The 25,954-nt window shown below is 39.3% G+C and overlaps 1 protein-coding gene across 3 annotated transcripts in view; it reads right to left on the bottom strand.

The window, feature by feature from the left end:
- The window catches only part of NELL1 (neural EGFL like 1), a 911,833-nt gene that overhangs the window by 475,019 nt on the left and 410,860 nt on the right, over window positions 1–25,954 (bottom strand). For all 3 annotated transcript variants that reach the window (XM_060103268.1, XM_060103269.1, XM_060103270.1), the window contains one exon: window positions 14,570–14,695. In XM_060103268.1, the coding sequence (XP_059959251.1) occupies window positions 14,570–14,695 (126 nt within the window). The remainder of the gene's footprint in view (window positions 1–14,569; window positions 14,696–25,954) is intronic.

The raw sequence follows: 25,954 nt of genomic DNA, 5'->3' as shown, positions 1-25,954 counted from the left end.
AATAAAATTGAACATGTTCAAATAGCAGTGGAGCAAATTCAAAACTCCAGGAACTTTGAGAGGTGAGCACGATTACATGCCAGTGCTATTTTTTAACTTGCTGGTTTTCTAAATCCTAAAAATAGATTGAGGGCACTGCTCTCTGGCCTCACTCATGGACTTGGCTCTGAAGCTATGATCTGCTCCAACCTGTCCTTAAAAAAAAAAAAAATTGGTTTGCTTGAGGCCAAGAGAAGCATGACAGGCTATATCTTCACTTGATCTCCTCCATTGCACTATAAGCCGCTCAGCCTGTGTTGCTGTGACCTAACAGTCATTTAGACCACACACTCTCTGGCTGAGACAGGAACTGTCCCCTCATGCCCCTCTCGCATTGATAGGCAAGGATGCTATCTTCTTCCAAACAATGCCACATCTTTCACATAACCAAGTCAAATGGACCACCTGCTTGAAGAAAAGAATTTCTCTTAATGAGAAAATACCCTAAAGTTTTGGAGAATCAAAAAGCAAGCTCTCTCTGGGCATATTTCTTCATCAGTTCGTCCAAATTCAGAATCAAATCACTGTAATATGAAGGTATTTTCTGACGCCTTATATGTCTCTAACATGCCAGCTATTTGAAATTCCTGATATGTTAATGCTTTCCCTACATTCAACTGATCAATCAGAATGGGAAAATGAACGCCAAAAGGGGAAAAATAATTGCTAGTTGATCTAGGAAGACTCTTTGAATTTTAAAGGACAAAGAACTCAATAAAAAATATGGAAAACACATCTCATAAACAAGACAGGGGCTCGCTGGAGCATCTGTCTAGTTACAAAATGTTCTAATGTAAAATAATTATGCAAGGTCCTGACACCGCCAAGATATGTGTTAATGCTACACAGTTCTTTACGGTCCTATACTTTTCCCAGAAATGTTATTTAATGAATAACACCTAAGAAACCCTGATTCCTCCCACTGCATGAACCTCTAAGTATGTGTATTTCCTGCTTGGGGCTGGTCTGAGTTTTGCTGTGTGACTCACTCACTCCTCATCCAAATTGAGGCAAAAACAACCATCACCATCCATCGTAATAACGGAAGACTAAATGCACATATATGAGAGACCCAAATGAAGACAGAGAAGCAACTGGATCTTAATACTTCTTCAATGTGGCAAAAACTATAATAATGCATCCAGAAGAGAGGATATTTTGCAGCCACGAACAGTTGTATTTTTATGGAATTTACTAAGTTGGCCAATGCTCGTGAAATAAGTAGAAACAATTAAAATATTAATTGATAGCTTCAGTGTGATTTCCACAATGTAGAATACCCATGTAGGCATTGGGTATTCAACAGGTAGACGACAAACTCACTGTTGGCTTTACACATCTCTCTGTATGCTGTGATTTCCCTCTGAGGACAATTCCCAACTGTCAAAACCGCCTACTGGAGTCCAACCTAGACCAAGCTTCTGACCCTTGTCCTGAAAGTAATTTGTCCTATGGCTGCCCCTAAGGACTAACCAGATGCCAGCCAGCAGAGCTGATAAATGCCAAAGGTGTTCACAGTTTAGGGCGCTTCCTTTCTCAGGGAATAAACATGAATGTTTTAAGGGAGCTTATAGAACATATTCCAAAGCTCTGGTCTACAGGAACTTACAAAACAAATGACTCTAGAGGTGATATTTTTCTTTAAATAAAGGAATGTATTCCTTGCTAGTTACAAACCATTGTGAATCTACTTTTTGCTGATCTCCTTAACCCATGAGCCCAAAGCATCTAATTGCAGGCTCCCAGAGAATCTGGACACTGTCAACAGAGACTGAGCTTCTAAAGACAAGGGGCTCTCCAGATGTATTTCAAAGAGCCTCGGTGTCCCTGGAAGTGCTTCTAGAGCCACTTGGTGAGAAGAAGGGAGAAAGGGAAATTTGTTGATCAGGTCTTAGCGCTTCAATATTGAGCACCATCTCAGAGTCAGTCATTGGGTTGGGCTTTTTCATGTGTTTAAACATGAAAACCCAACCTGCTTTCTTGGGGTTACAAACTGAGCCATAGGGCACTTAAGGAATCACCCTATATCCCAAAGCTTATAAAGGGCAGAGCTGTGGGTTAAATAGGATTCTCTTGGACCCAAGTCCCAGACTCTGTCTGTCATTCTAATAATGGCCAATGTTTACTGAGCCTCTGCAGTCCGTATTGCGTTAGCATTTTAAAGGCGTCTTCCAAAGAGCTCTGATGGAGGTTGCATCTGAGTCTCTGAAGGTAGAAGTCCTTCATTCCTATCTACCCCTACTCCAGCACTCCCAAGGGCTGTGGCTATGGACAATTCTCTAACCTCCCTGTGTCTCAAGTAAGATTCCTCACCTGTAAAACAGAGGTAGTAGTAGATAATGTTTGTTGAACATTTGCTCTGTGCTGAGCTCTCTTCCAACCACTTTAGAAATATTGTCTAATTTACTCCTCACAAGAGTCTGGGAGAAAGGTATGTCCACTTCCCCAAAGTTGATTCAAGTTGACTCTACTAATAAATACCTGGAGTTGGGGCAGGAACCCAGGTCTGTCTGATTCAGAGCCTTCTGTTTTTCCCACTTTGACCCAGGACACCTCCAGGTTTGCTGTAGATTAACAAACATGGAGATGGATCTATGTCTAAAGCACCACTCAACCTATTATTTCTTATTTTCTTATGCCATCTCCCACTCAACATCAAAATCAAACCCATTGAGACAGCTCCCTGTGGAAAACACATTCTCTCTATCATGTAGTAATTAATGCCCTTCTTTCTCCCAGCACCAGTGCTCTTTCCCACATCATTTACACTCACACCTCACAATTTAGCACCTATATGTCTTATAAAATTATGCTCCTAAAATGTAAATTGTATGCCCCCTGAAGAGACCATAATTTCCTAGAGGTCAGGAACCATATCTTAAAGAATCACAGAATTAGAAAAGTAGTAGCTTGCAAGATTACCTCTTTTTTTAAATAAGCTGAACTCCTTTCAAAAGAAATCTTATTTGGAATCCCAGTTCCTCTGACTGAAAACTATTGAGCTAATTAATCCTTAATCTTTCAAGGTCCAAAGGAAAATGTTGAGACAGTGGCATTCATTCAGTGAGCTGGTGTCCAGGGTAGAACTAAAATCTAAGTTGCCTGATTCTCATCCAGTGGTTGCTTTTCTATGAAAATCCTGGGACTTTTCTGTCTCCCCTCAGTATCTCTCTTTGACTTGGCTACAGTCAAGAAAAAAAAAAAAATTTTTGGACCAACTGCCTTGAATCTGGAAACACTGCCAGAAGAGCTGAAGAAAAACCGGGCAGGTAGAACCTGGCTATCAGATCACCTTCTAGGACCCTCACAGGAGGAAAACAGCATCATAATTGCAAATGCCCTTCAACTGACATATTGGCCAATCAAATGACTCAGAAACCTGATGAAGCAAAGCCATTGCTTTTAATCTCTTTAGTTCAGACTCCTAACCTATGTCACTAAGGATGAAAAGCATTAGCACAACCAAGTCATAAACATTTTTTAAAATTTAATTTAGTAGGATGACACTTAGGAGATTTTGGAGGAATAAACTCAATGTCATCTTTATCTAGCATTTTCTGTTTTCTAATATTTTAATAACACTTTTCTAAAACTAAAATGTAATACAGTTCACTGCATTGTATTCCATTCCACAGAAGAAAGTGGAAAACATGTAAAGTGTAAAGAAAAGATATCACATATAATCTTCCATTCACAGATACTTTCTGATACCTATTTATCTGGGGAAATATTCCTTGCCTCTATTTCTATGTGTTTATGTATATCCATAGATAATTTTTATTATTTAAATTGGAAAATAGTATATATACTGGTTAGAATTTCATCATACTATATGATGAGAATTTTCCATTGACAATGAATAGTCTTCTGAATATTATTTTAAAATTCATTGTATTCCAATATATGAATATATTGTAATTTATTCAATCAAACGTTCATTAGTTCATATTTAGGCTGCCTCTAGTTTCTTTTCTTATAAATAATAAGTGGAATAAATGGGCACAATGAAAATCTTCTCACATATGTAACTGTGACTGATTGTTTCTTTAGAATAAGTTGCTGTAAATAAATATTTCTAGGCCTTTTGATACATCCTGTCAAATTATCCTCAAGAATGTTTGTATCAATATATATTCTTACCAGCAATGTATGAAAAGGTGCCTGTTTCCTAAACCATCTCCAAAAATGGGTGGTTGACATATATGTAAATAAATATATATCTATCCATATATCTACACAGATAGGCACATACATAAATTTAGTATAAGCATCTAATTGCATTTCTTTTAATTACTCCTACACTTGAAATAGTTTTCAAGGCTTTGAATAGACTCTAATAGACGCTATCAGTTGCCTAGACAATTATGGACCTACACATACATACATATCATCTCCTGCCTTGACAATACAACCCAAGTATTATAAAGGAAACCAGGACCTGCCCCACCTCAGGGATAAATCTTGATTCAAGGTAATTCTCTTTGCTTTTCTAAGGTATAATTTATAAATAGGCATATTAAACAATTTTGGCCAAGGAGACGTGAAAACAGATCTGCTAGGGATGGATTTCTGATAAAGTTATCCTTGGTCTTAACAAAGGACTCTAGGAAGGAAATCCTCTTTTCCCTTATGACTTTGGGACATTGTTAAATTGAGATATGATGCATGGGGTTGCCTCAGCCATTCTGAGACCTGGAAGGGAGTTAGATCAAGTTTCAAACTATCACGATGAAAATAGCAAAGTAAAAAGTTGGAAACAATCTATGTCACTGATGATGTCATGGAGCAGCTGAATTAACTAATTCTAGAAACACTGTCCTAGATGTTTTCTTATAAGAGAATAAATTTATCATTTAAGCTGGTAGAGTTGGGTTTTTCTTAAATCATTCTTTAAGCTAAAATCATCTGAACCGATGTACTTATACTGTCTCACTTTATTCTTCAACAACTCTATGAAAGTGTGCAGAGGATACTGATGAAGAAGCAGAGAACGTTAATGGTTTTCTAATTTACAAAGCAAAAAGGTGGCACTGCCGAAGCTTGCAACAAGTTGAATTTATACTCTAGTTTATACACCAGATTTTAACCATGAGCATTTATAGTTTTCATTTGGCTCAAGAATAAGTAATGTATATTTTCAATACTCTTACATAAAGGAAACATAATCCAAAGATACTTCACTATATCTTAGACAAGTGTGGAAATAGCTAAACATATATGCATTTACCAAATCTTTAAGATGGAAATAAAGAATACATGATAGCTTGCTGTGTTATTAAAGAGAAATGCCCATTCATTGTGTCGACTCAAATGTGGGTATAAGCAGGGCTGCAAGGCTGGCCTCAACAGTGTTGTAAGTGCTAAAGCATCCTTAATCAAACCCCTTTATGTGAAAGCTTAATTGTGATTCTGCATGCACAACTCCAACAATGGAGTGTACAGAAATACTAACAAGCCTTTTATGATGAATTTGAGTCAAGGGCAACACAGTTCTTAATAGGTTTGTGCACAAACACCTTGGGGGCAAGATCCATCATTTATTCTAGTGGGTCTGCAGCAGCTAATGTGGTTCAGATCCTTTACAATATGTGCTGATAAAAAAACAAAAACCGAAAAACCCAACACAAACAAACAAACAAACAAAAACCTCTCAGTTAAACCCAACAAGGAAGCCAAACACCAGACAAATCCTTCATCCTAAAATATCAAGGGAAATGCCCTTTGTTATCCTCCCTAAGACATATTTCCTGGGTTTAATAAACCTTAGCACTATTTTAACACTACTGTTGCTAAATGGAGTAAGTTTCTGGTCTTTGGCTTTTCCAGGACTACATGTGGAAAACTAAAATTGGTCCGGAAAACCAAATATTCTATTAATTTTCACTTCATGAACCCTGTTTAGAGGGGTCTCTTAATTTTTTCCTGTTTTCTCCTTTTGTTAACTTTTTGTTTTGTTTTGTTTTTCACCTGTGAAAACAGGTGATGGGCAGAGAAGCCCAGTCACAAATTTGTACGTGCAAGTAATGTAGCTTTCTGTAATTTCTTCATTTCAACTTAATGAATGGTTCTGAGCTCCTATTCTTCTGGACTAGTGGGGTAGTGAAAATGTCTGTCATTTTAAGGATTCTCTGCTTTCATCTGTCTGTGTCATAGTTCTAGGAGACTCCAAGTAATCAAGACACTCGCAGAGACATCAGTCTGGTCCTTGGCCCATGGAACACACAGGTCACCATGGAGATGTCCTGTTTATCTTTAAGGGCTCTTTGAGGCATCATAACCGTCAGGACACAATTGAAGATTTGGGAACTCCCCATGAGACCCTACCTACAGAGCATCCCACAGCCTTTCTCTCCCCAGAGTCTTATACACATCCCAGAAGGCAGCCTTGGAGGCAGAGCCCTTCCATCCAGAAACCATCCAAATCTCTGCTTTAATTACCTTCTGCCACCATGTCACCCACCACCCATTCAAAGGAATCCTTTTCTAGTCTACAATATAGAGGGCAATTCTTCTTCTCTCTGATTCCAACCCCACCCCAATATTCCCTCCAAACTCTAACCATCTCTGCTCTACAAAGGCAAGAGCTCTCAACCATGACTGCATATTAGAATCACTTGGAAGTTTAAACAAAAACACTGAAGCCAGGTCACAACCCTAGACCAAATGAAAATCAAAGCCTCAAGGGGTAGATCCCAGGTATCGACTTTTGAAAATTCATGTACTAAGTGATTCTAATCTGAGATGAGAGTTGAGACCCTCTGCCCTAAAGGGTTAGAACTTTGGAATCCTACTTTGGTACTTTCACATCCCTCCTCTGGAGGGGGAGGAAGGTGACAAAGTCTGTCTAAAGAAAGGGAAGAAAAAATGAATATACCAGGCAAACAAATCAAAACAAAAGACAAATGCCTCCAAAGAACATCAGAGTTTTTAATTGGGTTTTGAAATATCCAAAGGTACAAGTCTTATTGTGACTTTTCCTATTCAATATATCAATAAATGTAGTCTGTTATCTTTAATAAAATGTTTTGCATTCTAAAGCATTTGACAGAGTATTTCCCACTAAAGTAAAAGGAGTCTACAAGTCCATGACTGGAATTTTATTCTTATATCTGTATCACCTCTTGACTGAGAGGCAAGTAATTAGAACTTGCACCTTTTATGATGTCAGATAGTCAAAAGTATACCAGAGCAAATGTGTCCAAAACAAGCACATACTATGTGCTTGAAAGATAAGGATAATCAATGCATAATTTACTACTGTGCTCAATCAAGGTGGAGGATTTTCTACTTTAGCTCCATTTCATATGGCTCTGCTCAATGAGAAAATATCAGGTATCCCATATTTGAAATGTTCTGTATTTCATCGACCTTAGTAGGAAAATATTTTCCAGAAAACTAGTGTAAAATTTCTTTTACATCTTTTAAACTGTTATCTCACATCTTTCATTATGTGGTTGGTACTTAATTTAAACCATTAAATTAATAGACTATTATATCTAACTTTAACTAAGCTTACTTGATTTCAGATACATACTTCCTTCAAGCTCTTCCATGCCAATATCAAAAAACATAAAAAATCTCTTAGCAAGATAATGGAAATCACATATGATATTTGTTATCTCACTTGTTCCCTTTATTTCTTACCTTTATGGAAAGCTTTTGGCATAAAAATGGGTGCTTACCCATTACTGTCAAGTACCTGCCTTATTGCTGCATGCTTTTATCATAAATCACAAGTATCCTCCTTTAAAGCTTCCTGAGTATTCAAAGGAAATGTCTTATCAAACAACCTAAACACAGGGAGTTTAACTGGGGATAAATGAAAGTCAGGGACCAATAAATCAAGCAGGTTGACCATTTCAAAAATCAAAGGGTCCAGGGAAGAGGAAAGGACTCCCCAACCTCAATTTTCGATACTCCTCCAGCTTCAAAATTCATAAAAAAGCAAGGGCAACTCAGGGATCTCTTACAGAACAGAAAGTGATTTAGAATCACACACAAATTCCAAGGCCAAAAACTCCCCCAGTGACAAAGGTCCAATGTTTTCGATTTCACCAACAGAAACGTTCCTAGAAAAAAGCATGGAGCCTCATACAAATTACACGGTTATGTCAGGGAACCCCAGCTATCAAAGTAATGATTAAGTTACAGCACATTTTAAAATTCTAGATTTTATTTATTTATTTATTTGTTTGTTTGTTTATTTATTTTTTTTTGTGGTTCACGGCCCTCTCACTGTTGTGGCCTCTCCCGTTGCGGAGCACAGGCTCCGGACGCGCAGGCTCAGCGTCCATGGCTCACGGGCCTAGCCGCTCCGCGGCATGTGGGATCTTCCCGGACCGGGTCACGAACCCATGTCCTGTGCATTGGCAGGTGGACTCTCAACCACTGCACCACCAGGGAAGCCCTATATAATTATTTTCAATGTTGAATCCTCAGAACTTTTATTATCCCATGAGATAAGACTTTTTAACTAGAAAAAAAGTAGGAAAGAGGTAACATTTCTTTTCTGTTTGATATATTGTCTTTCTTCTCCAGCATCATGCTTGGTATCTGCTGTCTCTGGTGCAGTCTTTCTCAAAGAGCTGTTGTTACAGCATAGAACTGGGAAAGGTAATTTTGGGGATCCTTCTCTGGAACTTGTCAAGGGCCAGCACTATAGGATGTGAAATACCCAGTACTTATCTAAAGCCTACTAAGACTTTAAAGAGGGATTGATTTGGTAAACTTGGAACATTTTTGATGGTGAATGCACATTTGAGTTTTCTCACCTGAAGATCTTCCCTCACTAACCATGAAATTCCTGGGCAAAGAAGTCATTTGTCACTAATGTCTTTGGCCATATTTCCTAACACTCATGACCGACACTAATTGTATATTGGACACATAAATGAATAAATGAATGAGTGAGTGAATGAATGAGTGAATCAGTCATCCAATAAATCAATGTACCACCAAAGCTCATATGTCTTCTTTAGTTCTAGGCTCACTAATTTTTGGTTGAATGGAGATTTTCAATATGACTACTAACTTCTAAAATGTTAGCATCAGAGTAAATGACAAACTAAAAAAAAAGGACAGAAAAAAATGACCCAATGTACTTTGAAAACCAACTGAACAGTGGCAGCAGATACTAACTGATTTGGGACAGAGACTAGAATGATCTTTGGAAATAAGAATGTAAATAATGAGAAATGCCAGGTCAGGAGCTCATGGCAGACAAAAGGATGTTTTCAGGCCTGTCAATTTCTCCTAGCAAATTCCTTCTGGAAACGAAGCATCTGAAAAGACCTCTTACAGTGGCAGATATCTGTTATATACCTCATTTATTACATAGACTACTAACCACTTGGGGGAAGAAGTCTTCTTTGCCAATAAAGAAATGACAGAAATTAAAGGTGTGGACCTGCTTATCTTGTAAAGAGCACATTTGGCCTGACAGGCTTATTTTTTTCAGGACACCAAGGTAAATGTCAGAGTTCCAGCTTACTATGGAAATGTCTAATGGGGGACCTTGAATCTGGTCTAGAGGAGAAATTACCATCAGGGAGGATGCTTGTCTCTTACCTCTCCTCATTCCCATCCATATTCCATATTCCCATTCACATCTCATCTACATTCCCAAATTTCTACTTTACATGCATGCCAACATGCCTTGGTAAACTCCAATAGCTCCTCTTGGCTTGCAAAACCATTCCAAATGCTCCATCCTGACAATCAAACACCCTTTTCTTATTGCGTTTTGCTTGAACTTCCATCATAGCACTTAGTACAATGTGTTTAATATCATCATTATTTTTTGAGACTACATTCCCCATCACATTGTGAACTGCGACTAAAAAATAAGGTTAATTTAACCAACAGCTCCTCATGTCAATGGACACAAAATTTGTTAAGAATCTACTGTATCATTTGCTATGGTATTTATTAGCACCATTCACCAAATACATCTAATTATCAAACCTAGGTACATGGTAGGAAGGCCTTTCCTCTTCTCCTTGTAGTTGGTTGAGGACTGGTAACTACTTATAGTTCGTCAATGAGTTGTAGGTCAAAGGGATTTGGTTAGACTATATTTTGGCTGATACAAGATGCTCTAGGCTCTTTTCCCTGTCTTGGTGACTAGCAATGTTCACAATATTGACTATTCCATCAGCTTATATCCCAAAGTCTTATGATAAGCAGAGCACCACTCCTGTTGACCAGCGAAATACATGAGCAACAAACAAAACCTGATTATTTTAAGTCACTCATGTTTGAGGTTGTTACTGCAGAACATCCTAACCTGACTGATACAAGGGCCATGATAAATGTTTTCACACATATTATTTGATGTTCACAGTAACCTACAGTTACAGCAGATATGAGCAATGTTTTATAAGTGAGATTTAGAGAAGTAAACAATTAGCCCAGGGTCAAGCAGCTTTATTCATTCCCTCATTCAATACTTATTGAGCACTGCCCTGTGCTGGGCTATATTCTAAGTAGCCAAGGTAGAGCAGTGAACAAAAGGGAAAGGGTTCCTCGTCTCAGAGCTTACATTCTAATAGAAAGACATAAATTTTTAAAAATCATATACAAATAACAGAAACTCCAGATGGTGATAAGTGATATTCAGAGGATTAAAATCAGGTGACATGACAGAAAAATGGGTGGCTAATTATATGAATCAGAGAAAGCCTCTCTGAGCTGATCATTTTTAGGCTGAGATCTGAATGCCAAGAAAGCCAGGCATGCAGAGAATAAGGGGAAAGGACTTCTACAAAGAAGCAACAACTCATGCAAAGGTCCTAAGGCAGAACAAGCCTGTTGAATAAAAAAAAACAAAGTCAAAAGTTTGGGTGGCCACCTCCTAATGGACAAGGATGGAAATGGTACAAGATAAAGTCAGAGAGGCAGAAAGGAAAAAAGTCACATAGGGTTTTAAATCAAAATAAGAATTAATTTGATTTTCTGAGAAATGGAAAACTATAAGAGATCTTTAGAAAGTCCTGGTTTTAAAAGTTTACCCTCATCACTCTGTGAAGAGAGAGTTACAGTAGAGCAAGCCTGGGGCAGCAGGTCCAGAATGGTAACCACTGAGGAAGTCTGGTAGTTTGGTAGTAGAGGATATGGACGGAAATGGATGAAGTGGACGGACTTAGGACAGGGTGTGGAGGGTAGCTTCAACAAGTCTGATGTACAGACTGAAAGTGGAGGGACAAGAGAAGGAAAGCAATCAAGTATCACCCATAGCTTTCTGGCTTGAAAAACTAGATAGATGGTGCTTTCATTTGCTGAGATGCAGAAAATTGGAAGAGGAGGAGGTTTGCAGAGGTGGAAGGAAATCAAGAGTTCTGTCTCATACATGTTAATATGAAATGCCTATTAAATACCTATGTGTAGATGTCAAGTTGAATATATGATTCAGAAGCTCAGGAGAAAGACTGGAACTGGATAGAAATTTAGGAGTTATTAACATAGAGATGCTGTAATGTCATAATACTGAATGGAGGCATCTGAAAAGACGATATGGATGAACAAGAGAAAAGGGTCCAGGGCAGGGCTCTACAGTACTGTAACCTTTAAGATATCAGCAGAGGAAGAAGAATAGCTAGGGACACTGGGCAGGTGTGACCGGTGACATAGAAGGAAAATCAGGACATACATTGTCTCAGAAGTGAATAAAATAATGTGCTTAAAAAAGGAAGATGTAGTCAGCTTTGCTAAATGCTGCTGAGAGGTCACAAGAGATAAGAAGATTAGACTGAACAAAATGGAGCTCATGGTTGCCCTTGATAAATGTACTCTCTGTCGAATGGTGCATCTGGAAGACTTAGTGGGAGTGGATGAAGAGGGTGTGTGAGGTAAGTACATGTAAGGAAGGCAGTAACCACTGACGATGCAATTAAGACGTTTGCTATGAACAGAAGCAGAAAAACAGGCAGTAGACAAGAAGAAATCTGGGCTCAATGGAAGTTTTTTTTTAAGAAAAAGATCTTATCCCCAATTCTATGACCTATGGGGGAAGTCCAAAAGCCCTCACTGAAATTTCTGACACTCCTGAGAGGAGGCCGTGGTGACTGTGATTGTTGCATTCATATCTGTATAAATGTACTTTGGGTAGCAGGGAAAGGATCAGAATGGTTACCTCTGCCTCTGAGGTCATGATATCCTATACACACATGTACCATTTCCCTCATTGTACCTCGTGTTAACCTGCATTCATTGGGGTCAGAATGGGGAGGGTCTCACCCAGTCTTCAAGGTCGCAGATTTTGCTGAAAGTTGGAGGGTCATGAGGAAGACTCACCCTGCATACTATACAGCAAAACCACCACAACAAAACCCCTCACACTAAATATTCCTACCCTTAAAAGTCCTTTCAGCCATCCTTTCACTGAGCAGTTTTCGTTGACCCCTGTCCTCCACAGCACCTAGCCTTCTGCTTTCTGGCTGGTTCCTCTCTCCTCCCTCTTTTATTTCTCTCTTTTGTTCTAACTTTTCTATTCTCTCTCAGACAAAATACATGCGCAAACAAAACAAAAAGTTTCCCTGCAGAACTACTTACTCTATTTTTTTGGATGATGTACCCACTGATACTTATACACTTGCCTTTTACTCCAAACAACACATTTCTCTTTCTAAAAGTAACTCTGGAGCTAGTTCTTAAAATACTACATTTTCCATCTGGTTGCATATATACTGTACAAACTACCAGGCAGAGCACCTGTCCTTAAGAGGCTTTCAACAAGCACCAGCTCTTGTCTTCCTCCATAGAGCAGAGGTGCTATGTATTCTGATATAATTTCAACAAGGCCTTTCCACCCAGCAGTGCCTTAATCAGGTCTGAGTTGCATGATATGGTGCCTCTGTGTTGGGAGACGATCCACTGCCTTTGCCTCATGTTAGGGTTAACATAAGTCAGGACCTGGACAGAGCACTGAGAACAGAACAAGACTCATCTGTAATATCACAGATTTTTAGACTGTGTTTACAGGTCCAAAAGAGTTTTGCCCCCTTAAAATGTTTGGATCACAGCATAATGTTTATAAAGTCTCTTTTTTCTCTGGGAATTTTGTAATAATATGTAAAAGACAGGTAAACAATATTTGGTCTACTGCAGGAGTCAGAACCTTGCATCAATCTGAAATCCTTTAGCCAAAGAACAGTAACGTAAAAATATACAACAATCAATGGCAAAGGTATTTGGACATACAAACATGCTTCTCAAACTTTTATAACTTTTTGCACCTCTGAAAAGGCCATTCAAAATAAAATACATTGGGGCTTCCCTGGTGGCGCAGTGGTTAAGAATCCACCTGCCAATGCAGGGGACATGGGTTCGAGCTCAGGAAGATCCCATATACCGTGGAGCAACTAAGCCTGTGTGCCACAACTACTGAGCCCACATGCCACAACTACTGAAGCCCACATGCCTAGAGCCCATGCTCTGCAACAAGAGAAGCCACCGCAATGAGAAGCCCACACACCTCAACGAAGAGTAGCCCCCGCTCGCCACAACTAAAAGCAAGCCCGCATGCAGCAATGAGGACCCAACGCAGCCAAAAATAAATAAATAAATAAATTTTAAAAAAATTAAAATAAAATAAAATATATTAAGAAAAGAGTGGAATTCCACTGTGAGTGAAAATAAATTTAAAAATTTTAAAATAAATTAAAATAAATTAATTAATTTTAAAAGAAATCATTTTTTATATACCAGTCATTAGGACAAAGAGAAAGATGCCAAGAGTCAGAGAAATACACAGCATGACTGAAATCTTGTATTCAGGGAGCTCCTTCCTTATAGGTTACAGATTGGGCCTTTAAAGACATTTCATCCAAGAGAAAAAAGACTCAGAATTTTCTACCACCCTTAACCAGTTTACTGTTCCAGTCTCCGTGTTCGTGATTTGAATGATAATGGAACCCCAACCAAATGCCCACCAAGCCAGCACTGCTCACACAGAGGCAGTGACCACAATCCCTGGAGTTCCAGTTTGGTGCTGACAGCCCAGTGATAAAGGGAAGAAGAGGGACAAAACTGACAATAAGCATATGTCAGTGAAAAGTCTTGACTGGCTCCCATATACCCAATCTGTGCCCACCAGATACTCTCGCTCATACTTTAAATTTAACCTCTTGTCTTTCCCAACGAGAACAAAGTACATTTTCTCACATAAAAACACATTTCATCTTGATGGAAGGAAAATAGTTTGATACTTTTCTCATTTTGGAATTGATGTCTCTCTCTCTAAGTCCTTCAGTGTTACCATAGGCAACTGGGTCTTCAATTTCAAATCATATACCCAATCACATGCGCACACACACACACACAGAGGCAGAAATACTGGGAGTGGAAATAAATTAGGCAGACAAAATTTCTCTTATTATCACTTCATTCCTGAAAAGTTGATGATAAGATAATGTAAGAGAAGAACTAGTTAGCTAAAAATAGTACTTAGTGTACTTAGAGCTAAATGTAATGACACAGATATGGCACAGAGAAGGACTGAATCAGAAAAGCAACATTGCTTCTTAATGCTCACCGGTACAAGAGAAGTCATCCACGCGAATGTATCCTGGGACACAGTCACAGCGATATAACCCAGGCAAGTTGACACACACAGTGTTGGCATGACAGTAATGCATCTTAGCCGCACATTCATCAATATCTGAAGGAGAAAAAAAAGAAGCAATATCACAGTTAGTCAAATGGTTGAACCGAAATGTAATCATCTTACAATGAAATTAGAAAAAGCGAATGCCCATTGAAGCCAAGAGAAAAAGCAAGATGCGTTAAACACAAAAGCTTAAGTGCAAATTCAGCTGATGCAGAAGATCTCATCTTAAATTGAAAATATTTCTAGAAAGATGCGTGGTGGGACACAACAGTGAAGAACCTAAGTATGAAGACTGAATATGTCATGATTAATCTCTAACCAAGAAAGATGCTTGTTTTAAATGTCCAAAATCAAGGAGTCTGTGTCCAGGCATTGATACCAATGAATATTTATTAGGTGTCCACTGTACATGATGTTGCTTTTATCAGAGAGATAAAGGGAATCCAACCCCTCTCTGCTTGTTTTTCTTACTAAGACATGCTTTAATCCATCTGTTACAAAATGATGGTGTAGCCACTTTCTCCCACGTTGTACTGTGAATACAGACTGTAGCTACTGTCTAATGCAAATTAATGTCTTTCACCCCTTAACCTGGAGATGCATCCCATGTCAAAGAATAACGGGCTGATTCAACAAAAAAGATCTTTTCTCTTTGGAATGCAGATCAGAGCACCACCTGCTTTCTCATAAAAAGTTCATGGTAAGAATTAAGATAACCTACAACCTTAAGTACAGAGTTTAGTATTTTCTGGAATTTATGTTTTCAAAAATGGCTTTACAGCAATCTACAGATTCAATGCAATCCCTATCAAACTACCAATGGCATTTTTCACAGAACCACAACAAAAAATTTCACAATTTGTATGGAAACACAAAAGACCCTGAATAGCCAAAGCAATATTGAGAAAGAAAAATGGAGCTGCAGGAATCAGGCTCCCAGACTTCAGACTATACTACAAAGCTACAGTCATCAAGACAGCATGGTACTGGCACAAAAACAGAAATATAGATCAATGGAACAGGAGAGAAAGTCCAGAGATAAACCCACACATATATGGTCACCTTAGCTTTGATAAAGGAGGCAAGAATGTACAATGGAGAAAAGATAGTCCCTTCAATAAGTGGTGCTGGGAAAACTGGACAGCTACATGTAAAAGAATGACATTAGAACACTCCCTAACACCATACACAAAAATAAACTCAAAATGGATTAAAGACCTAAATGAAAGGCCAGAAACTATAAAACTCTTAGAGGAAAACATAGGCAGAACACTCTATGACATAAATCACAGCAAGATCCTTTTTGACCCACCTCCTAGAGAAATGGAAATGAAAACAAAAATAAACATATGGGACCTAATGAAACTTAAAAGCTTTTGCACAGCAAAGGAAACCATAAACAAGACGAAAATACAACCCTAAGAATGGGAGATTGGAGAAGAGGAAACAGAAGGGAAAATACAGGGGCTAAACTTTTTGTCTTTGCAGAGTTAGAAAGGGAGAGGACCATTTAGTCTGTACATTCAAAGAACACTAATTAGCCCTCTACTACACTTTGAGGCAGAGTGATGAACAAAACTCCATCATGGACCTCATAGCCTGGCAAGACACTGAGCAGAACTTATATGTTCTACCGATAATGTGAGATCATTTCATGGGGATTTGACCTAGTCTGAGAGGTTCAGAGAAGGATTCTCTATGGAAGGGATTGGTCATCCAAGACCTGAAATAGAAATGAAACAGGTGAAGGGGAGGGGAATAACATACCAGATAGAGAAGAATAAGAAGAATTTGTTAGAGGAGGGAACTTTGCCTAGTTGAAGAGAAACTGGAAAGATGAGCTTGGGCCAGACCCTGCTGGGCCCTGGAGACCACGTAAAGGAGCCTGGGCTTTAATCATGGTGGTGACACAGTCCAATTTCTGTTCTCAAAATATCACTTGGCTGTAGTGAAGAGAATGGATTGGAGCAGGGCAAGCTGAAGGCTAAATCACACTGGTATTTTACTCACAGAGATGCAGCCACACTGAACTCATTCTGTACTGCTAGGATGCCCAGCCATTCTTTAAGATGAGAAACTAGTCAGGACTTGCCTCAGAGGCAATTCAATCTTCCACCCATGAGCCACATCTGCCAACCAGGCTGCTGATGGCAATGACTGTTTCTCTCTCATGGACCCTTGTCAGCTCCTCCCAGAGAGAAACTCCTGGCTCATTTCCCTCAGGCCACTGCCTAACTGCTGAGAGGTGTCTGCCTCATCTGGATTTGAAGGAGTTACTTGGCCATAACAAGTTTATTTTGATTCAAACAGCTAAGCTATCTCCTTGTTTCATAGGATGCCAAGGCCCTGAGTAAAAATATTTTCAAAAATCAGAAAGGGGATGTTAGGAAACCCCAGAGAGAATTTCTCACATAGGTTTATCCAACCCTTGCTCTCTGCGAGCCACCTAGGACCCCATGGCCACACATCCCTGCCACTCTGCTGATGTGTCTTTGAGTTGCTTTTGTTTTCAATTCATACCATCGGTAATTCCAGCCCTTGCACATCTAATAATGCTCTGGTACCAGTCCAGAAAGAGGAAGAACCAAAGTAAGGCAGAAAAGTTGACAAATGTACCAGAAAATTAAACTATCACAATCTTATCTTTGTTGCTTATCTTCTATCACACAAACAGCAGATATAAAAATCACTTCCTGGTAAAAAATGATGGTAGGGAGAGAAAAAGTGTTTAGAGTCATCGGTTAGGTCACTTGAGACAAGAGGATGGAAGAAAGTAAGGAACTGACAATTCCCCTAGTTTCAGGATGGGAACAGGGGATGGAGGGGAGACACATCTGCCTAAGAAAGATTGCCTCTCCATCCTCAGGGAAAGGCACAACCCTGGAGACAGTTTCAAGAGGATTCAAGAGTGCTTCACAAGCAAGTCTGGTTATGCAGAGAATCAAAACAGAATTATCATCTTCAGAGACCTGGGATATCCTGAGAAAATCTTGAGAAACAGAAAACAACTGAGATTTTTCAAAACGAGCCTAGGACAAATGCTTTTTGTTCATAGACAAAAGATCCTAAAAGGTCATGAATAGTTACCCCCCAAAAAAAAGAAAAAGAAACAAACAGAACTCCCCAATTAAAGAATGAACTGATGCTCAGAGAGAGAAACTGAGTGAGCCCAAAGCAATGAGGGTTTTTTTTTTTCTTTCTTTTAATATATAAATTTATTTATTTATTTATTTATTTTTGGCTGCATTGGGTGTTTGTTGCTGCGCATGGGCTTTCTCTAGTTGCAGCAAGCGGGGTCTACCCTTCGATGTGGTGCGCAGGCTTCTCATTGTGGTGGCTTCTCTTTGTTGCACAGCACAGGCTCTATGCGTGTGGGATTCAGTAGTTGTGACATGTGGGCTCAGTAGTTGTGGCTCGCAGGCTCTAGAGTGCAGGCTCACTAGTTGTGGCACACAGGCTTAGTTGCTCCATGGCAGGCATGTGGGATCTTCCTGGACCAGGGCTCAAACCCGTGTCCCCTGCATTGTCAGGCGATTCTTAACCACTGCACCACCAGGGAAGTCCCACAATGAGGTTTTTAAATGTAAGCCTGAAAAGCCATCTGACTTTTGCCCAGGTTGTGATTGTGCTTTGCCTAAAGCAGGTCCCTCTCTCAAGCAATGGTCCTTTCCAGTCTGATATTTACCCAAAAGCCAGAAGGCAAGAAGAGGCAATGTCTGAGACTGAACTTCAAAGGAGAAGTTGAACACACTCAAGGCCAGGCTCAATCTAAAGGTTTTGATTAGTCTAGCAAGAATTTCTAAGAACCACAGTTAAGATGACTACCAGAAGGATGAATGGATAAAAATTTTAAAACACATCATTAAGCACAGTATGATACCAAAATGAATAAGAGACTAATAGTTGCTAATCTCAAAAGGTAAAACTAGGAACAGCCCCTAGCACCTGGTTAATACCCAGTAGATGTCATTTCGACATATGAGACACTATGCTAGGTACTCCACAGGTAGCATCCCATCACCCCATTTATTCCACTTGACTACTTACTATAGGAGATAGATACCCCCATGTCAAGATGAGGAAACCAAGGCTCAGAGATTATTAGATCACTTGTCCAAGGCATAAAGTCAGTAAGCCTAAGACCCTGGGTTTGAATCCACAGTCTCACTTCAAAGTTGGCATTGATTTCACTGGGCCAGTTCTAGCCCTCCGTAACTTTTCGATCCTGTGACTATGTTACACATGGCTGATGCTATCACAAAGTGTATGGAAACAGGCAGATCTCCAAATTCTATGTCCATGTGCAATACTGTTCATGACGTTTGTTTTGTATTACACTCTCTGTTAAAATAGTAAAGCTGTACTGTGCATCACCACTTCTGTGGCTCTTTTATATTAAATCCTAACACTTTCAAACTTTAGATTCCAGAGATCCAGGACCCCAAAACAGGTGATAGCATTCTGCTCTGAGCTAGAACCCTTGATACAACCTTAACTCAGGATCCTTAAGACTACTGAAGGCCCCCTGTAGGATTAGAAACTAGTGACAAAGGGGCCTGGGTCTTTTATTAAATGTTGTTAGAGAAACATCTATAAACCCCACTGCAGTATATATCAGCTGGAGTATAACGGGGCTCAAATTGTGATTCCTTCTTATAGATTGCTTGTCACCTTTGAAATATCAGTGCTTGTCCTCTCATGGTCTTCTGGGGTAAAAAAATACATGATTTATGTCCCTTCCCAGAAAAATAGTTTGTTTTTGTTTTAAGAAGGTATACCTATGGACTTTCAAATGTAACCTGATGTGGCATAATGATTCTTCACACATCACCAGCCTCCATCTGCATAAGACTGTTCAGAACAAACAGAGCTGAATTTGGCATCGTCGTCATTAAATTAGAGTGTAGAGCTTGGGTAGCAAAGATAGAAGCAAATGCAAAGAATTCTCTAAATAAAACAGTGTGATCTACTCAGACTTGTTACATAAGAATTTCCTAGAAAAAGGCAGCCCAGAGAGGGCTGGATGCAGAGGGTGAGGCGAGGGGGAGTAGGGGGAGAAGTTATGCCCCACTCCCTGTGTACATGTAAAAAAGAAACAGAGTGAACAAAGAAAATCAATACTTATTGAGACTGTGCTCTGTGCCTAGAACTGTGTGCATCTCATTTCATTATCCCCAACCATCCAATGGACTGTCATCAGAAACGACATGGAGAGCACCTACAATTTCACCCCAGGTTTCTGTGACTTCAAGAGCACACTTCTTCCACTCTGACTGTTGGACACGAGCGCTAGATTGACAGTCAAGAGTCAAGCTCTAGTCTTGTTCTTTCTGTTAGTAACCCTAGCACTGGGCACTTCTCTAGACATTGGTTTTCCCATTTATAAAATGGTGAGTTGGATCAGAGAGCATCTAAAGACTTCCCTGGTTCTAAAGTTCTTGACACATTCAGGTGTTTCTGTCCTCACAATTCATCATAAACCCTGCCTCTGTAGCATTATATGCTGGGCCACCAGCTTTCATCCTGTTTCAATGAGCTTGAAGATGTTCCAAATGTCTTTTCCAAGACAAAAGTCCTAGAAAATACTACTAAGATGACCTGAACCTTCACACTGTTCCTTGATACCTGTTTCAAATGAGTTGGCATCTCCCCAGAAAATGAAGAACGGCCAGGACTAGCAACAGACATTCAAACAAAAGCACAGCTCAGGGGTTTCCCTGGTGGTGCAGTGGTTGAGAGTCTGCCTGCCGATGCAGGGGACACGAGTTCGTGCCCCGGTCCGGAAGGATCCCACATGCCGTGGAGCGGCTGGGCCCGTGAGCCATGGCCGCTGAGCCTGTGCGTCTGGAGCCTGTGCTCCACAGCGGGAGAGGCCACAGCAGTGAGAAGCCCACGTACCACAAAAAAAAAAAAAAAAAAAAAGGCACAGCTCAGGACAAGTCCTCCAGGGACTAGTAAGATAACTTGCAGAGCAATTCTACCAGACTTTAATCTCCTGACTTTTCAGAAATCATGAGTTATAAAAACTCATGATTCAGAAATCATGAGTTATAAAAATCCCAGGGGCACTGGGATTGATATTAGAACTGTGAATACTCTCCCAACTGTGTCACACTGGATATTTTGTAAAGTGAGGGCCTATATGGTCTTTGATTTGAACTTATAAAAATCCAGTGAAGCAGACAAGATATGAATTATTATGACCTTTTTCAGATGAGAAAATAAAGACCTAGAGAAGAATTCTGACTTGCCCAAAGGTACATAGATAATCAGTGAGCTGGTAACAGAATCAAGGTCTTCTAACTCTGGAGTTAGTGCTTTATCCAATGTTCCATGCTTCTCTATAATTATTGTTTTCTTCCTAAAGCAAGGGGAGAGAAATTAAATGTCTATGGAATCTAGAAATATAAACCAAATGCCAACAGAAGCCAGGTAGAAGATATACGTGCAAAATATGCCCCTTCCCCCAAATAAAGAAGGTATATATTATTTTTCCTAAAATATAAATCAATCCCTCCCTCCCTACCTTTCTCTCCCTTCCCTCCCTCACTCTATCAATCTCTCTCAATCGTTTTCATTTCTCTACTTCCAAGAACAAAGAAATGGTTCTCTCTTACAAGGTACAAAACACTGTGCAAGGCGAATGATACATGGAAAATGACACTAAACCTCAGTGGAGGAAAGACAGTGGAAGAATTTGAACTGTTATCTTCACTTTACAGATGAGAAACTAGGGCCATAGGAATGGACAGTTAATTGTCTAAGGTCCCACAGCCAGGAGGTGTACCTGGACTGTGAGGATGTGAATTCAGGCAGCTTGGCTCCAGAGTTTGTACTCATCACTCTGTAGTATCACCTCCCACGGACTGTGGGCTAGATCTCTGATCTTTCTAGAGAAGTTACATACCCTAGTATTAATTTAACTTTTTAAAATAGTGGCTCCATTTTTTTTTTCAAATATTTTGGACCAAGCAAAACACATCTGCCTATCAGATTCAACCCACAAATATCTGTGCCTTGAAGCATGTTATCACAAGGAGCTTTGGGGGGCAGGGGGGTGTAAGAGAGAGGGGTGGGAAGACAGAGAGAGAGAGGAAGGAGGATGGAAGGGAGGATGGAAATGGGGAAGGAAGGAGGAGGAGAAGGGAGGGAAGGAGGGAGGGGAAGGGAGAGAACATGACAGGAAGTAAAGAGAATATAGGAAGGCAAAGAAAAGGGAAAGTAAGACAAGAAAAGAGAAGAGAAGAGAAAAATAAGACAATTTAGGGAGCTTCCTATATAATGTCTATGGACTGAGTTGTGCTCCCCCAGCAAATTCATTATGTTTATACACTAACCTCCAATGTGATGGCATTTGGAGATGGGGTGCTTGTGGGGTAATTAGGTTTAGATAAGGTCATGAGAGTGGTGCCCTCCTGATGAGATCAGTGCCTTTTAAAGAAGAGACACGAAAGAGCGTACTCTCTCTCTGCCACGTGAGGACACAGGGAGAAAGCAGCAATCTGCAAGTCAGGAAGAGAGCCCTCACCAGAACCCAACCCTGCTGGCACCCTAATCTCAGACTTCCAGCCTCCAGAACTGAGTAAATTTCCATTGTTTAAGCCATCCAGTCGATAGCACTTTGTTATGACAGCTCCAACTGACTAATACAATAACCCTTTAAATTTCTGTTGCCTGGTGAGATGAATTTTTCCATCATATTCCAAGATATGTGTCAAACAAACATGTTGCCTGCCAGATCAAATATTTGCAGATTAAAAATTCAAATAACCTTTTGGTCATCCCATGCATAGTAAAGAAGTCTTCTCAAACAGGGTTAAATACATCATAAGGTAGAAGTTAGATCGTTGGATTTTCTGACATTTTAAAAGTATTTCCCATATATAGCTACGTCAGATATTTGCAAATTCATGCTAAGATTTCTTTTCCCCCTGCTGGGCTCAATTTCAGAATTAAATACTGTCATAAAGCAACATCTCTTTGTGCCACTGGGAATCACAGCACACCAATTTTTAGCTGACATCGGAAGAACATTGTAAGATACCTCTCTTTGATTTTTTTTTTTTTCTCCTAGGCTGGTTTTTCTGACCTTGGAGAGTATCCACAAACTGATGCTGAGCATCTGCAAGGAAAGAAGCTCATTGAGTGAAAGCTGACTCATTCAGCTTTAGCTGTAGGCTGTGCTCCAGCCTACCTGAATCTATTAATATCTGAACCCTACTTCAGCCAACGTTACCAACAAAACGAGTGAGCGCTTCCAAAAAGATCCAAGATTTCCTCCTGAGTTATGAGTCAGTTGGAAATGTGGAAGCTATGATGGTCTCTTGCCTTCCCTACCCCTGGGAAAGGAAATTCAAGAGCTATTAAGAGACTGCTGAATTCTAGAGGCAGTAACAATTCCGAAGGTCAGTGAGATGTGGTCCTTGTATTCTGGCTTTTATACTAAGTGAAAAAAGCCAGATCATACAGAACCAGTCCTAATCCAGTAAAGAGGCAGTTACCTGAACATGAACAAAGTTCTACCGGAAAAAGAAGTGGCTAATTCCATCAAAAACTACTGAGGAAGTTTTCACCCAAAAGATGTTTGTTGTGAGTCTTGAGAAGGCAAGAAGAAGCCTTCATAAAATGTTGATGGCCTTCCCTTATCACTTTGATTGGGCAGCAATTCTTCTTTTTCCCCCAGCTTTATTAAGACATAATTGACATATAACATTGTGGAAGCTTAAGGTATACAATGTGTAAATTTGATACACTTATTGTGGCAAAATGATCACTACCATTGCCTTAGCTGACAGCTCCATCAGGTCACATAATTACCATTTCTTTTTTGTGGTGAGAAGACATAAGACCTACTTTCTTAGCAACTTTCAAATACATAATACAGTATTGTTCATTATAATCACCATGCTGTACATTAGATCCCAAGAACTTATTCATCTTATAACTAAGAAATTTGTACTCTTTGACCATCAAAAGATGAATGAAAAAAGATGTGAGATGCACAACACACATACAATGGAATATCATTTAGCCATAGGAAGGAAGTCTTACCATTTGGAACAACATGGATGAACCTTGGGAGTATTATCCTAAGTGAAATAAGCACTTATCTCTCAGACAGAGAAAGACAAATACCGTAAGATACCACTTATATGTGGGATCTAAAAAAGTCAAACTCATAGAAATTACTAAACTGGTGATTACCAGGGTCTGGCAGTTGGGGAAAATGGAGAGATGTTGGGCAGCTATTCTTTTGCTTTACAAAGACACACAAAAGTTAGCCAAGAGTGAATGAGATGGGAGACTGCAGTACCACCAGCCAAGCATCTCCATCCTCTTTATCTCTGGTTGCACTATTCTTTCTAGAGGTAGCATTTATTGATCACTACTTTGTGCCATAGTTATAAAGCACTTTGCATGTATTAACCCATTTCATCCTCACAAGTACCATATGGATAGGTATATATTAATACTTTCATTTTATTTTATGGAGGCACAAAAGGTTAAACAGCTGAAAGGTGACCTCAGAGAATTTGAACCTTGGTATCTACTCTATTCTGCCTCTCTAACAAAGCCACCTTAGCTTCCCCTTCCTCATATCCACTTTCCTCAGTTAATTAAATAATAATTTCCTGTAGCCACAATTTGTCAAATTATTTATTCACCACTTTTCCCATGCAGTCAAAATAAAGTGCACAGAGGTTTCAGTCTTTTAAAAATAAATGATTTGATGCCAGAGGTTTATATCTGATTCACTACAGTATCAAATTAACCAGTGATTAAATACCAGGCTCTGAATTATACAAACAAACAGGCCCCTGTGGACCTATGGGCAGTTCGTTAATGAACACAACCGGGTTTCAATAAAACCAGTCCTTGTCTTCCAGCACCTGTATGAAGAATGATGATCAGCTGAATGTCCTCAGGAAGGACAGCTACTTCTCTGTGCCTTTCCCCATATGAAGAGATTCCTTAGATGAAACAATCTTGAATTGAAATCAACATTATTCCCAACTCTAAATTTTTACACATCTGACTGAATCCATCTTATCTAATAAAAAGCCAAAACCATAAAGCATTTAAAGTGGTCCTTAAAATTCACCAAGTCCAGACTCCTATGAAAAGTGATTATTGAAAAATTTAAAAATAAATGGATGAAGAGAAATGAGAAAAAACCCACAGAATAATGACTCATAACCCACTTTCCTCTAAAAACACAATTCAAAAGTACAATGGAAAACACCATTCAAAAGGAGGAAAATGGAAGAGAATCGGGTTTTCATAAAATCCACTGGTCTTGAACTACTTTTAAATGGAAGAACCGTTTAAAAAATAATAATAGTTAATGTTTGTGTAGCATTTACCAAGTACCAGGTACTGGCCTACATTTATTAACTAATTTAATTCTCATAATAACCCTTTGAAGTAGGTTTTTCATAATTTCAAGTCTATAGGTGAGGAAATTGAGGCATGGGAGACTAAGCAACTTACCCACGATCACCCAACAAGGAGCGGGCAGAGCTAGAACTCAAGTCCAGGCAGACCTGGCTCCCAAGGTAATACTTTAATCTTCACACCCTCACTCTCAACCGGGTTCTTGGAGGACTGAAAAAATCTTAGCTATTTTTAAAAGTTTGTGAGTCTCCAAAGGGCCACAGCACAGGAGCAGATATATAGTATATCTCTGGTATTAAATTTTCATGAGAAAATGATCAGGAAAAAAATGTCAAAAAGACATTAGGGGGCTGAAAATGAAAAAAAACATTTAAGACATATTGCTCTATACTGAAGTAACTCCATTTGGAATAACATCTAACTTGGAAGCTCAATATAAAAAACAGAATTAAACCCTACACCAAATTAAAAAGCTTCTATACAGCAAAGGAGACCATCGACAAAATGAAAAGGCCACCTACTGAACAGGAGAAAATATATGGAAATCATATATCTGATAAGGGCTTAATATGCAAAATATACAAGAACTCATACAATTCAACAGAGAAAAGTCAAACAATCTGATTAAAAAACAGAAGACCTGAATAGACATTTTTCCAAAGAAGACGTATAAATGGCAAAGAGTCCCATGAAAGTTACTCAACATCTCTAATCATCAAGGAAACACAAATTAAAACCACACTGAGCTATCACTTCACACCTGTCAGAATGGCTTTCATCCAAAACACAAGAAAAAACAAGTGTTGGTGAGGATGTGGAGAAAAGGAAACCCTTGTGCACTGTTGTTTAGAATGTAAATTGGTGCAGCCACTGTGGAAAACAGAATGGAGGTTCCTTTAAAAATTAAAAATAGAA

The sequence above is a fragment of the Mesoplodon densirostris genome, chromosome 7 (assembly GCF_025265405.1).
Source record: "Mesoplodon densirostris isolate mMesDen1 chromosome 7, mMesDen1 primary haplotype, whole genome shotgun sequence".
Taxonomy (NCBI): Eukaryota; Metazoa; Chordata; class Mammalia; order Artiodactyla; family Ziphiidae; genus Mesoplodon; species Mesoplodon densirostris.
Note: the sequence above shows the minus strand (reverse complement) of the source record. Positions and strands in the feature narration are given on the sequence as shown.